We start from the raw sequence: 14706 nt of genomic DNA, 5'->3' as shown, positions 1-14706 counted from the left end.
TTGAAACCGGCACTGCGTGAATTTATGAGACTAAAATCCTCTGCGTTTGAGAGGACTCAAGAAAGCACCACACTTATATGAGTAGACTAACTTTCTAAACTTGGAGAAATCGCACACGTAATACCCTTCAGTACTGTGCAATAACTCTGCATAGAAGATGCCCGCACACTTTTTTTTTATTGTTGAAATAAGCAAACACTACCTCTTTTGCAATTCCTTTATATCCATTACAGTTTTCTATTTGTGGAATATACAGAATTCTTTTTATGAATTTATTTTGATTTCCCTAGCAATAATTTAGATGCTGCTTTTTTTTGCTTCGTATAATACTTCCAATGGAACTTCCACTTCCTCGCTAAAAGCAATCATACCAATTTCTCAAGAAACGAAGTAGGATATCAATATTGTGCCGTTTCACAGTTCTTTATAAGAGCTGTAGTAACAAAGATGGAGTCTCTGCGGTCAAATGTCAAATAAAATGCATTTAACATCAGTACGGGCCGAATTGTAAGTCTTTTCGTCGGTCGGTTACGGTAATGGCCGCGTATAGAAGGCGCAGAAAAAAATGACAGATGGACATTATTTGAAACCATTATTCAAGAAAAAAAATGCTCATCATTTATTATATAATCTGACTTCGATGTGTTAAGAAGACGCAAGACTCGATTTAAAAAGGATTATCCAGCGGAGCTAATTACTAGGAACTGGAAGACGAAAATTAAATCGCGACTACACGCTAATCTGCGGAGATCAAGATTTAAATGCCGCGCGGGAGATTAAATACGTAAAAAGAAGAGATAAAGTATATCACAGTAGAACTACGTCACGCAGTGACGCAAGCCCTCGGTGAAATTTTCCCGATACCGTTTAACATTGAAAGACACCTACGGACCAGTGGTTGAATGCATTTAGGCTAATAAAAGATAGCGGAAAGAAATTTATTTTCAAATCAGAATATACAGAACATCTGTCTTAGACGATTTTGAACTATTTATTGGATCAACTGCACCCCAGTAAGACCTATGCAATCTGAGCAACGCAAGAGCTATATTAATTGGAAGATGTCAGCAATGAGTCAAATATTCTATCATTGTTCTGTTCCATACGCACGAGTCTTCACCATGGGTCTGTAAGGAAGCAAGGCGATGCTGCTTGGATCCTGACGAGGCGAGACGATGTTGGCTGTCCCGGATGACCAGTGATCAATGTTGAGAAGCTACGATGTACCCGACCACTTGTGGAGGAACCAGATGACGAGATCCTAGTCTCAGATGACCGGAGATGAGGAAACACCGAGACCATCTTGAGCAAAGCTAAGTCCATTATCCAAGTCGTTTTCGTAAGTAAGAGTATATTATTTCTTTTATTGCATGTTAATGTTTGCTTTGTGCGAAGACAGTGCGTAGATAAACGTCTAGCTGAGATGATTGGAAGTAGGTACTCATCCGTATGAAACGTCAATTCCATTTGTAGGCGTGGTCACCAAGTGATTTTCCGATCGCAATGTTTTCCAGTGATATGTGAGGAGAGATAGCTTGAGTTATTATTAATATCAGTGAAGTGTAAAGAGTGAAGTTGGCTTTAATACCTGCGTGTCCTAAATTTAAGTAATGTCAAGCAGTTCGAGATCGTACATAGGATGTGTTTTATGAAGGAATATGGCAGTAGACTACTCCAAGTCCATGTTAAATTTGGCACTATGACAGTAGTAAATAAAGTAGGCATTTTAGGTATGTCACGGCACGTTGATGTGCAAGTCAAGGTATTGATCTACGTATGATGAAGTGATAGAGTGGCTATATATGAAATATGAGTAGTAATTGACGCGTCATGGATATGATATTGAGTGGTTAATGATGTATGATGGTTGTATTTATTGTTTTCTTCGAGAGAGATAGTCATAGTTGTACGAAGTAAGACCTCGTGATTTCAAATGATGTTTCGGAGAGTGTCATTGAATTCTCGCCAATTCCATGCAATAATTCTGGATCCTACGCATTTTACCTAGCTCAGGATATGATCTCGAGACGTGCAGTGCAATGTTTTATCCGTATTAGCCTACCTAGAGAAGCATATAAGTATTCTAGATAAGATTTGAGCTTACACTGATTTACTTAGGATGATCTTGAAAACTCTCACTGTATATAACTCCATTTCTGGATAATTTCAACCTATAGGCCGATCACTGGTGACCTAGATTTTCAAAGGAGAATCATTTTCCTTTTGTCGGAGATAGTGTCATACGATTAAGTAGATTTTCCATTGGTAGTGTGTGTTATAATAACTCTGTATGACAAGCGTGGTGACGTTTCTTGCTACTTCGTACGCACGTAGTCTATGTCAATAAGCTAAGGTCATATTACCTTAAGTTCATAAATTAAATCTTGCGAGAATGTTACTTGTAGGGTGATTACGGCTTACAATGGACGTAGCTTAGCTCATGATGTGTAACACAAGGAAATATGAGCGTCTAAGAAACAACTAAGTAGGCATAAACGAATGTTTAAAATGTAAAACATATAAGAGTGTACTTGTCAAAACAATGCAAGAAGAGCTTTATAATAGCCTTATTGATAGTCTTAAGACTGCAGCCAGACAATCATTCAGTGAAAATTTAAGTAATGTGACAGTTTTTAGAGTAGGTATTAGGTGTTAATTAACAGGATCTAATGTGGATCCCAAGAATAATTGATTCAAACAACTCGAACTCCATTTCTTGACTGAGCATTAACTCAGAAATTCCACTAGCGTTCCTTTATATTCTCAAGAGTGTACCACTAGAAAGACTGTAAATAATAGTTAATAGGATTTTTATTTTATTCTTGGTGGATGCATCCTATATTCTTAATGTACTTAATTTTAATGTTTATTTTCTTGCCAAGAAGGCACTTGTAAATACCATTATCTGCGTTCAATTTAATTTATTTGGTCATCACCCAGCTCTGTAGGAGAATTATATACAAAGGAAAACATAGCTTTTTCAAGAATTTCCCAGATGTTACATATAATTTATGCTAGTAATTGATGATTTAGGAGATTAATGAGTTTATGAAAGGAAGCAATTTAAGCCGAGAAGGCATTCATTTAGGTTGAAGTCGGAAGATGTGATTTCTCTAAAGTTGTTGACGGACATGAATTATTAGGTTGACAATGAGTCACTCATTACAAGAGCTACTTCATTAGTAAAAATTTGAGATAATTCCTTGAATATTTGGTTTAATTTTTAAATAAATATGGAATAGTGAAACCTAAACACTCTTTCTCTGTGTTCTTAGAATAAGAATTAGTTGTAAGACTGTAGTAGTAACAAGCGACGACAATTTCCATAAGAGTTAATGAGAATGGTACCTAACTAGATACGAGCAAGAGACGTCTTTCTGCGTTAGTTAGAGACTACCGTTGATCGACCTGGACGTTTTTCTGTTACGGAACTCACACCCGTAGAACTTGGTCGCCAGAGTTATTAAAGTTAGAGCTAGTCAGGATCTCTTGTGTCCATGCCTGGACGCGGGAACGGCGCAATATATGTATATTTATTACACTTCCTTAATTTACAGGTTGTCTAAAAGACAAAGTATACCTATTACCAGCTAGAACTGTGCAGTGGAAAGGTAAATAAAACAATCTGTTGAATTTTAAAGAAAATTTCGGAAGCTGGTTTCTTAAAATACGTACTTATTGACAATGTTTTCTCTTTTCTTTACAACTTGCTTTACATCGCACCGACACAGATAGGTCTTATGGCGACAGTGTGATAGGAAAGGCTTAGGAGTGGGAAGGAATCGGCCGTGCCTTAATTAAGGTACAGCCACAGCATTTGCCAGGTGTAAAAATGGAAAGCCACGGAAAACCACCTTCAGGGCTGCTAACAGTGTGGTTCTTGACAATTACAAGGCAGAAAGTCCAAAGTCACCAATCAAGGATTTTGGTAGGTGGAATGTCTTACAGAACTCAACGAATTGTCGATGTATTATGCCTCTACTTCCAAGTAGTAAGCCTATAACTTCTATAACCAACATAGTCTATTTTGTGACTGTAGACAATAGGATGAGACTAGACGTACGCAAAGCTAGAGAATCTTACTAGCTTATATTATTCAATAGGTAGAGATGGTGGTGGCATAGTATGTCAAGAGAATGTACGACTTCGAAACCATTATCCCATCGTAATCCCCCTTAAAACAATAATCACCACCACTATTATTTAATCATGCAAGAAGTAAAATAATAATGAATTAGAGTTGCCAGTGGTAATCGTTATGACAATGTATACAGAAAATCAAGACTTTTTTTAATATTAAGGAAAACTATTTAAATTTAATTAAAATCTACCATTTGCAAGTCAGAATTTGATTATTCGTGACATATTGGAAGATTATGAATTACGAAAGTGCTTGTTTCCCGTCTCAATTAAAACGATGAAATACGTAAATTACTTTTCTCATATTCCTGTAAAAACTATGGTCGGCAACTTGATATAGACCTGTTTAGACAGCATAGAAATGGCTGAATTTCTTGTCATTTTTGTTACTTGCAGTATGGCTAATCGGAAGTGAAAACTCCACCAAAGTAACATCTGAAATTACGCAGATGCAGAGGCGTGTAGATATCCTATGCGTCGCTGTAGGGATCCATCGTCACACTGAATGGACAAAAATGTGCTCAAGAGACAAGAATGGGACACCCTTGTGTTATCAGGTCCAGGATGCGAACCTTATCGAAATCGCTTACAAGTACTTGAGCATGATGCAGAATCTAGGCAGACGTAAGTACATAATATAATGATGAAAATTAACAGGAGTTCATTCCTTAACTACAATTTCCCCGCTTACAAAATATATAGAACCTTTAATAATTTGAATATCTACGACAACTTCCGGCAGCTTGTAAAACAAGTGAAACTCTTGTCATCCAGAACTGTAAATCTTTACATATCATGTAATCTCAGTTTTCTTATCAGTATGACAATGGTAACTACGGTTCGAATTCCGCTCATTATCATTTATTTAATGAATATAAGTATCACAATCTTCAAGTTCAGATTTTTCGCCAGAATGTAATTCCAGAAATTTATAAGATATAATCTTTCCGCTGCCATGTCTACAACATATTAGCTTACTTGCTCATATACCCGTGCTTCGCTACGGAATTCTAAATTTTACACAAAATTCTAGGTTAGGTAGTATAAACCTTGTGAGCAAGATTGTATTAAGTTGCATAGCTCTTAAAGTTGCCCTAGAAGCACGACGGGCAAGTCACCAACGTCTTTTCTCATATGAAGACTGGGTTAGGGAATTTTCATTGTAATGGTAGGCCAGCTTGCCTACCGTCAGTCACAATCAGGTTGGGGAGTTTCCATTATAATGGCAGACACTCACTTTCCGCCTGCCTTTATAGATTCTCAGAAAGACTCTCTTAGTGGTTTTCCCAACTGAAATGAATATGGGTCATTATAATGACGTCAGTAGGAATGGCGCGATTAAAAACAATGCCTTCATATGAAATACTCGATCAAATGAAAAACCACACATTTTCTCACTTTTAATGAACAGTACTATGCTGCCGAACTAACAGTCCAAAGCTACAGTGCTGGAATGACCAAGACGCAGACATCCGTGATCCGTGAACAATCTTCGTCCTTTTTTCGCCGGGGGGGGGGGGGGAGGAGGGGGTTTCAAATAGTGGATAGTCCCAGGGAAAAAACTATGCCCGTTTACTTGTCTGTTTCCTGGGAGTACCCGATGAGTCGGAAAATCTCAATTCACTACACTGGCGGCGGAAAGAACTGTCTGACGTGGAGGCAATTTTTCCTCCAAGCTAGAGAAGAAACCACATCTTCGCTGCTAATTTGGAATAAAATTAATGCAGATTTAATGAAAGTGAAGAGGAAGAAACTTTTCTTAAGAAACGGCTCTTTTCAGGGTTGAATTTTGAGTTATTTAGTGAATTGTAGTACTATAATTTTGTGTACTTTGCGGAGATGTGAATGATGATTTTCACTTGCTAAGAGACTGTGAGGTAACGAGGGGGTTAAGACATGGATTATTGAGTGCCGAGCATCGGGAAATATTGGGGAGAGGGGATGAGAACGCAATCCTGAAATGGATTATTAAACAATGGGAAAAAGGGGGTGAATTGAACAGGTATTTATGTGCGACAAAAAAGGCCTGCGAGAGTAAAATGAAGGAGAGTGAGTTAGAGGGTGGGCAAGGGAATAGGGAGGTGTATATAAGGGAAGGGGATAGTGTGATAAAATTCTAATGGATTAGGGAATATAGGGACCGAGTACTTAGTTATGTGGAGTTGGGTAATGATACAGGATTGCATGGGCTGTTTGTTTTAAAGTTAGCTGGAATGCAAGTGCTGAAATGCTGAGTGTTGTTGTTTGATTTATTGATTAGGTGGAGGTCAGGAACAATAATGTGACGCAAGTACAGAGCAGAATAAGGACACTGGATGAATATGTTTGAACATTGAGTGAGTGACTGCTACAGCTAATGACTGCTAGAAGAATACTATATTATTCTTATTATTATTATTATTATTATTATTATTATTATTATTATTATTATTATTATTATCCTTATCAATATTATTATTATTATTATTATTATTATTATTATTATTAGTATTATTAGTATTATTATTATTATTTATTATTTATTTTGCTCTGCATGTGAACATGTATAGGGGCGATGTCGCCTGTTATGTTCAATAAATGTTCATGTAGTACTATAATTTGGAATAGGGCTAAATTGTAATTCCAGACCAGTTCATACAACTACTCCTACTAACTGAGCCTCTGACTTAAGTGCGCACACTGCTCTTTCAAAACATTGCGTCAGAGTAGGTATCGAATAGCAGGCATACTATGATGAACCAGTGTGTTACGTACCAGCAGTATCAGAAAATGTATGAACCAGAGGATTGGCGTGCTAAAGAAGAAAGTTATCTAACTCCTCAGCTATTTCCCGCCAATATTCAGTTCGGCTGTTATACTCGGTACGCAGCAGTAATCCCATCTATCGGAGTTGAATGTCAGCATAAGAGACAAAGAACATTACAGCAAACAACGGTCAGTGTAATGTTATTGTTGATCTATGTTACGCGCTTTCGATATTGTAGGCCTTCACATTATTAATTGTCTTCCGGTTCTGAAATACCACTCTTATCATAGTCGGTACGGTAAAACTGAATAAAACATAAATGATCGGAAATTATATTCTTTATAACTTTTGTTATGTAGTACTTTTCCATAGGACCAAGAACATAGGTACGTTATTTAAAAATTAAATTTTAGGTGCCTTCCCCTAAACTATCATTTCACCCAGGGTGAATAACATTGTTTATAGCTTAAACTGCAGTTTCTTATTCCCCGACTCTATATAGTGATTTTCATTAAATTCTGTTCACCCATTTTGTCGGGGCTCGACGTTGATATGGACTTAGCAACAAAAATCCAAATTCATGAATATCTGTGTTATCATAGCCGGTACGGTAAAAATGCATAAGACGTAAATGATCAGAAATTTAATTATATATAACTTTAGTTATGTAGTATTTATCGATATGACCACGAATAATATACATATTTGAGAATTGAATGTTAGGCCTTCCCCTAAACTACCATTTCACTCAGCGTGAATAAAATAATTTATAGCCTAGATTGTAGCGGTTCACCCCCCAACTCTACATACCGATTTTTATTAAATTATCTTCAGCCGTTTTCTCGTGATGCGTGTACATACATACAAACAGATAGACAGACAGACAGATAGAAATTACGGAAAAGTAAAACCTGCATTTTCTTGTTACTGTGGACATGATCGATACAGAAATACCATTCTTTTCAAATTCTGAGCAATGTACAGACAAAACTCTTATTTTATATATATAGATTTCCTACTTTACACCGACACAGACTGAAATCTACGTTCTTCGACCTGTGCCTCTTACTGTAGACCAGTATTTGTAGGCTGGTTATGATCCAGTGCTGAAACATGTCCCCCTCAGAAGAAAGTGTGAGCCCTCGCTATACTTCATCACTGAAAATGCTGCAATTTCGAGCAACGTAGGTGGCATTTAAAGTCAGAACAAACAAAGAAACAGATATACAAACGTGTTGCCCCAAGAGTCCATTATGGGCCTTGCCGTGCCAAGATGACTGCAGTTCCACATGGTAAGAGTGAAGGCAACCTCAGATGTACTATCCTACGTGTCTTTCACGACCGGATGCACTCTTTTGTATCAGACAAGTCAATTTCAATCAATTTCACAATTTTAATCAAAACCTGAAAATATATTAAAATTGCTAAATAGCTCGAAAGTTTATAAATCGAGATGGTGTCTATTTGTTTCTTGCTTCAATCACGACAACACTACTCATCTAATGGTGTAAAATTTCATATGAATATATCTGAAATGTATTGTAATATCTGATATATGATATGCGATTCACTTTTGTAACAGTTACCTAGTTTTTTATGGAGGTATTTTCTGAACGTCCGTGCGTTTTATTTCCTAAAGTAATAACCAAATGATTAGTGTTATCACATAATCCAGACCAATAAGTGACTTAAAATTTAATTTCCAACAAAAATTACGGTATAAATGTTCATTGTAATACCAATAATTTTCCAGAAAGTGGAATTTTCATTAATATATGCGTACGGCACTTGTCCGGTCAGTCACCGGGAGGATTTGAATGAAGATTGGTATTCGTATCCATTACTGGTGTAAGTTCAACTATCGTTATAGTTTTCAACTCTATAACGTAAAATTTGTCAATATGTTTGTACTTTACTGTGAAATCATCACCAATCAATAATACCTTCAAATATGATTACATTCGTGTAGTTGTAGAGGTACTATCAATATTATCGTATAATTTACCTCCCCCTTTCGACATTAAGCGGTAACAGGATTAATATTTCGAACCGTAGTGTACGTTATTCAGTTGCTCACGAGGTAGTTTACGTTTTCAATGTACAGTATGGTATCTATGTGATTATTAATAATTCTTCTATACACTAAACCCATGGTTCACGCTGGACTAAGATGAGTTCGTTTCTCTTTAATATAACGTTTGAAAAATATACGTTTCACATAATTTAGAACTGTACAACACCAATTTTAGTTAACATCAATTCATTCTATATGTTTCAGATTCATTTGGAATTAGTGAAAGCAGAGACGAGAGTGGCAAAAGTCACGGAATCTTCTGGTCATAATCTGCACTGTTTGTGTGATAAATGAGGATATTTTTCTGCACGGTTTTATGCCAGTATGAATAATTAGTCAACCATTCTGTTCAGTGATGATGAATACTATTTTATTCCGGAGCACATGTAAGATATTTTGCAAATATAAAGTGATAGTATTTTGATTTCGTTGTCTACGTTATTATGTTGTGTGAGTGTGAATGGCATGTACCTTCATATTCCTTCAAACAGACAGTAAACCATCCTCTTCCATTAAAGTCACATAATTGTTGTTGCTCCTGACGCACCTACCAGCGACTGCTCCGGAGTCCTGCGCAGGGGCTGCGATCCCTGGGCTTATAAAGTCAGCAGGAAGACGCGTGAACTTACAGAGCACCGACACGGGGGGGGGGGAGGAGCTAGGGAAACAAGGAGCCACTCGAAAAATATTTCAATATTCCAAAAGAGCATATATATAGCAAATTACAAAAGAAAGGATATTTGTCACCTTGCCCCTAACCCAAACAGAAATCTATAACGTTACACAGGCAAATGCTATTTAGGAAGCATGAAGAATATAAATGGTTATACACAGTTTAATCCACGTGACTCTAGGAAAAAGGCAGTCCATGGTCCATTGACGCCACCCATGTGTTCTAGGCAATCCTGGCTAGAAGGATCACTGGAGCACGGAATGCAACAAAAAAATAACACTGCTATGCATACACTGCACTCCTGTGGAGAACTGCTGTGCTTGTGCCGAAGATGAACGCCACTGGAACCACCTGTGGCCTGCGTAGAATCAGGCCAAGGTTGTGCATGTCTATGTGGTTACTGTGGCGTCAGCTGTCACCCCCGTCCCCCTTCACCGCCCCTCCTCCATTGCGGAACGAGCGCCACGGCCTCTTCCTCGATGAACTCCGCTGACAGGCTGCGTAAACTGGAAGACCGGCGGTAAGTTAAGGAACTCATCCTCCACCGCAGACCAGTTGTATTGCGTAAGCCCACCGGCGTCGGCGCAAATGACAGAAGGCTATCCCGGGTGGTCAAGCACCGGCTACGCTGACATGAACCTGAGAACTGTTGAGGTATCATGGTGATCATGGCCCAGTATTGTCTGTAATAGATGTCCCTTCATTGCATCAGCCAGTCGTAATATGCGGTCTTCATCTGGAGGTAGCTGGAGTCCTTTTCCGTATATTGTTGGGAAGAGACAACGCCATCGGTTACCAGGAGACTGCTCGTTATCTTCATGCACTTCCTAGGACTGGACGTTGGCGATCTGTCCATCGGCGTGACGATTCTGTACTTAGGCAATCTGGTTGCCAGTATTCCTCGTCTCGGTGCGGATCTCGTTGATTGCTGCTACAATAACTTTAGTGCCCTGTAGTTGCCCTGTCGGTGGTGCTTGCGCCATTTCACTGGATACGGATGAGAATGATGTTCTTCTGGAGGCACTTGGACTGCCTGTGGATGGTTCAGCTGTGGATTGTACGATATTCGTATTCTGGCTCATCCCTGAGCAGTGAGTTTGCCCGTTTGCTTATTTATATGCCTATAGAAGGGTAGTGACGATCTACGTGGAGGGTACCTCTTTCTTGTAGTTGTTGCTCCGCGGCGATCTGTTACTCCGAAACACATGGGAATTGTGCAGTGGGTCACAATAATTGTATCCGAGAACAACGTGCTCTACTGGCGGCCAACAAGTCTCGCAAACATTTCGCAGCCCCAAAAGTGGCAAGTTCTACCAAAAGAGGAGGATATACAAAAATATGTGATTTCGTTACGCAACGATGGATATACCGTTTCCGGTGAAATGCTGTATTTTAAAAGACGAAAAATAGCTGCAGCACATAGGATCAGTGTCTCGGTGTATAAGGTTAGTTGAGTCTGAATTATTAATTTTATGAGGAAAAATGGACTTTCTCTTCGACGAAGAACACCATTATGCCAAAGAATGCCGAATGATTTCAACAAAAATAACATTTATTTTCATCTCTTCGTGATTTGGAATCGGAAAGTGAATATATATATATATCTGTTTTCCCAAATAGGAAACGCAGATCAGAACATCAATCAGCTTAGATATGCCACAAAGTCGAACAGTCGATAGGAAAGGGACGTCGAGTGTTATCGTACACACTACTGGAAGCAAGATACAACGATGAACTGTAATGAGTGCTGTAACGGCTGATGGAAGAAAGCGCCTTACATTGCTCTGAAACGAGAAACAATGCCGTAAGTAAAATTTCCGCTAGGGATCCACGTTCGTAACCAAGAAAAAGGGCGAATGGACACGTCACTTGTAAAATATTGGATACGAACGGTTTGGAGAAATTGAGCTTGGTCTCTCCTTCGATCCCAGTCCTCCCCGTACTGGAGAATTTTGGTGGGTTCCTGACGGAACACACGAAAAAGTTATTGGAAACCATGAAAACTGATTAGGCAGTGAGTGATTCCTGGTGGTTTGACATCGGTGCGTCAACCCTTGTACGTTTCGATAGATAAATTATTTGCGAAACTTTATCAGTGCTGGATAGCGGAAAGCATGGTCAAACTTAGTCCAACAGACAAGATTCGGAAACCATCGATGGAACTCCTTTTTGAGTAGATATTGCATGCTTGGGACATGGTATCTTCCAAGCTGATTGAAAAGTGGTTCAAGAAATCGGGTATCTCGTATACATTAGACGGGACAGAAGAACTTCTTATGGAGAAATGTGGGCAGTGATAGCAGCAGGAATTCTTCCTGCAGTGCCGGTAGAGATGTCGAAGACGGTAGCCTACAAAACGAAAGACTATTTTGTTACTTTTTGCCGATATATCATTATTACTTACGTGATTGGTACTTTAGTTCATTCATATTTATTTTTCTTCAAGTTGTATTTTCAGCTCGTTAGAGGAGTAATACTTTCCTTTGTCCGTAGTTCAAACCCGCGCGTTCAACTTGCCTGATGTAGGGCCTACACCTTTTGGCTATTCAGAAGAATATGCGATACCTAATTTTACGCCAAACATCGTAAACTAAATGAGTTGTGTATAGTGTATCTTTTACATATTAAAAAAAACTGTAAATAGATTTCTTGTACATCTGAATTCCGTGAATTATTTCCGCGCCAAAAAGTTTTGCCTGTATTTTTCTTCAAAAATGTGCGTTAATTATGCGAGAAACTACGGTAAATACGTTGTCCCGCTCTGATTATTTCATGTATTGTATGTTACCTCAAGCTTTTTTTATCTTGCGACCATTTGGCTTTTTCTCTAGTATAGCAAAGTTACCCTGAACGTAACGATATAAGGAGACATTCACCACATTAGCTTTCCTATAAATTTGACTAGATTAAATAGCAATATCATTCTTTCGGTGTTACTTCAAATGCTACACATTTCAGTGTCGGAATTTTGTCAAAATATTTAGAGTGCAGAAAATCAATGACAAGGAGTTTCACATTTAAGCACCTTGAAATGGCAGCAACCTCTGCCGGAATCAAACCCAATACCTTGGGAGTAATGACAAACCCGACAAAGAATCATTCCTCTGCCATCTGGTAAAGTCAAATGTAACATCAAAAGTGACTCGCAGGCTATTCAGGCATGAATTCAAAATGATTCCATAAGATTATTATTATTATTATTATTATTATTATTATTATTATTATTATTATTATTATTATTATTATTATTATTATTATTATTATTATTGCACACATCCTCAATATAGACTGTAATGTCTTTCAACGTTCCGTCTGTAAGCCTCCGTGAATGAAGTAAGCGCCTCTAGCTCAGTGGCCTCGGTTAGTTCCACGTCTCTAATCGTCAAATAGATAAAAACTGAGTCTAAATATTGTCGCCTTAGTCTTCCACTACTTCTCCTACCCTACCTAGCCGAGTCCTTTATTCTCCTAGGTAACATTCACCTCGTCGAAGCCAGTTTGTATCTACATCATCATCCAGCGAGTTTATTCCTTATCTTTATCTCCTCTTTTCCAATAGTCTCCAACCATTCTTGCCATCAGTTTGTACCAGTTTTCATTCGAGGTAAGATCGTGTGTGTTACTGCTAGCTTACAAATTATATATCCTGAAACAACCCAGCTTTCACTCCCGTACAGCAAAGCCGATGAAAAGAGAGTTACGTCAGATAACTGACTTACAGAATTACGTTTATCGCAACTGCGAAATCACCGTATTAGCTTTACTTCCCTCAGTACTACCATTTTGGGTGAAAACACATCCCTAGTACTTACAATTATCCACCTGTTCAAGTTTCATTTCCCTACTTGGCATTCCGCCCTCCTAGGTTTCTTCCGTACTGATACCACTTTAGTCTTAGAAATGCTAATTTTCATACGATAATTTCTGCATCTTTTTCTAAGCTCCAAGTTATTGTACTGCAGGCTTTCAGTCCAGACCGCCATTAAGACCAAATCTACATTTCTAACCAACCCAATCCCTTTCTTAAACCTCATACCCTTATGACCCATTCATACTATGGACCACAAAGTTGAAACGGTACAGCCTTGTTCTACCCACGACTACTTTCAACTAAGAACTCATTTTACCGCCAATGCTCACTGCAAAATGATTGACGACATAAATGCCTCTGATTACATGTAAGAATATTACCCTAAACCCATAATCCTCCACTACGGTTAACGATATTTCCATTTGCGCTCCGCCATATTTCCCTAGATCTAGGAAACTCCCTACTCCTCCCATAGTACTTTACTGTTTCTTGATGTATACTGGAGATCTGCTCCTAATAATATATCCCCTCTGTGGTCTGAAACCACACTGGTTTTCATTCAACTTGCTCTTCTCCATTGACCGTACCCTCTTTTCAAAAATGCTTGTGAACATTTTGCCTGATATACCAAACAGTTAAATATCCCACTGCATTCGTCCGTTTCCTTGCTTATAGACAGGTGCAATTGTAAATTTCAGAAGATACCTTACATTTATTCCATGCTAATACTACTTTATGAAGCCATCCCACTACATTTCACCAATTCAAGTCTAATTTTATCTATTCTGTTTCTTTATGCCATTGTAATGTATTTATCTTTCTTTTCAATTCCTCCCGCTAAGTGTAATTTCACTCCTACCGTTGCTCTCCTCCCCAAAAAGTCCATAGTTCGAGACTTCAATATAAGAATTTTCGTTTACGCTGACAATATTTTTCGAACTATTCCCTCCACCTCTCCAGTTTCTTCTTTGCTTTTTTTTTTTTTTTTTTTTTGCTTTACGTCGCACCGACAAAAATAGGTCTTATGGCTAGAGCCCTACACTGACTGACAGTGACAATGCAAACACCAAGGAGGAGTGGTTCGAAAGGGATGAAAGTTGGGGAAAAAACAGAGACGGCACGGATGAATAATTGATGTTTATTTCAAACCGATATGCAGGTTACACAATGCGCACGGCATCGACTCAGTAGGATGTAGGACCACCGCGAGCGGCGATGCACGCAGAAACACGTCGAGGTACAGAGTCAATAAGAGTGCGGAT

At 38.4% G+C, this 14706-nt stretch overlaps 1 protein-coding gene across 1 annotated transcript in view; it reads left to right on the top strand.

The window, feature by feature from the left end:
• The window catches only part of LOC136857829 (uncharacterized), a 54815-nt gene extending 45431 nt beyond the window's left edge, over positions 1–9384 (top strand). Inside the window, exons 6-7 of the mRNA XM_067136795.2 lie at positions 4537–4764; positions 9165–9384. Coding sequence (XP_066992896.2) covers positions 4537–4764; positions 9165–9229 — 293 coding nt within the window. The 3' untranslated portion in view covers positions 9230–9384. The remainder of the gene's footprint in view (positions 1–4536; positions 4765–9164) is intronic.
• Positions 9385–14706: the final 5322 nt, after the last annotated feature.

The sequence above is a fragment of the Anabrus simplex genome, chromosome 1 (assembly GCF_040414725.1).
Source record: "Anabrus simplex isolate iqAnaSimp1 chromosome 1, ASM4041472v1, whole genome shotgun sequence".
Lineage (NCBI taxonomy): Eukaryota > Metazoa > Arthropoda > Insecta > Orthoptera > Tettigoniidae > Anabrus > Anabrus simplex.
Note: the sequence above shows the minus strand (reverse complement) of the source record. Positions and strands in the feature narration are given on the sequence as shown.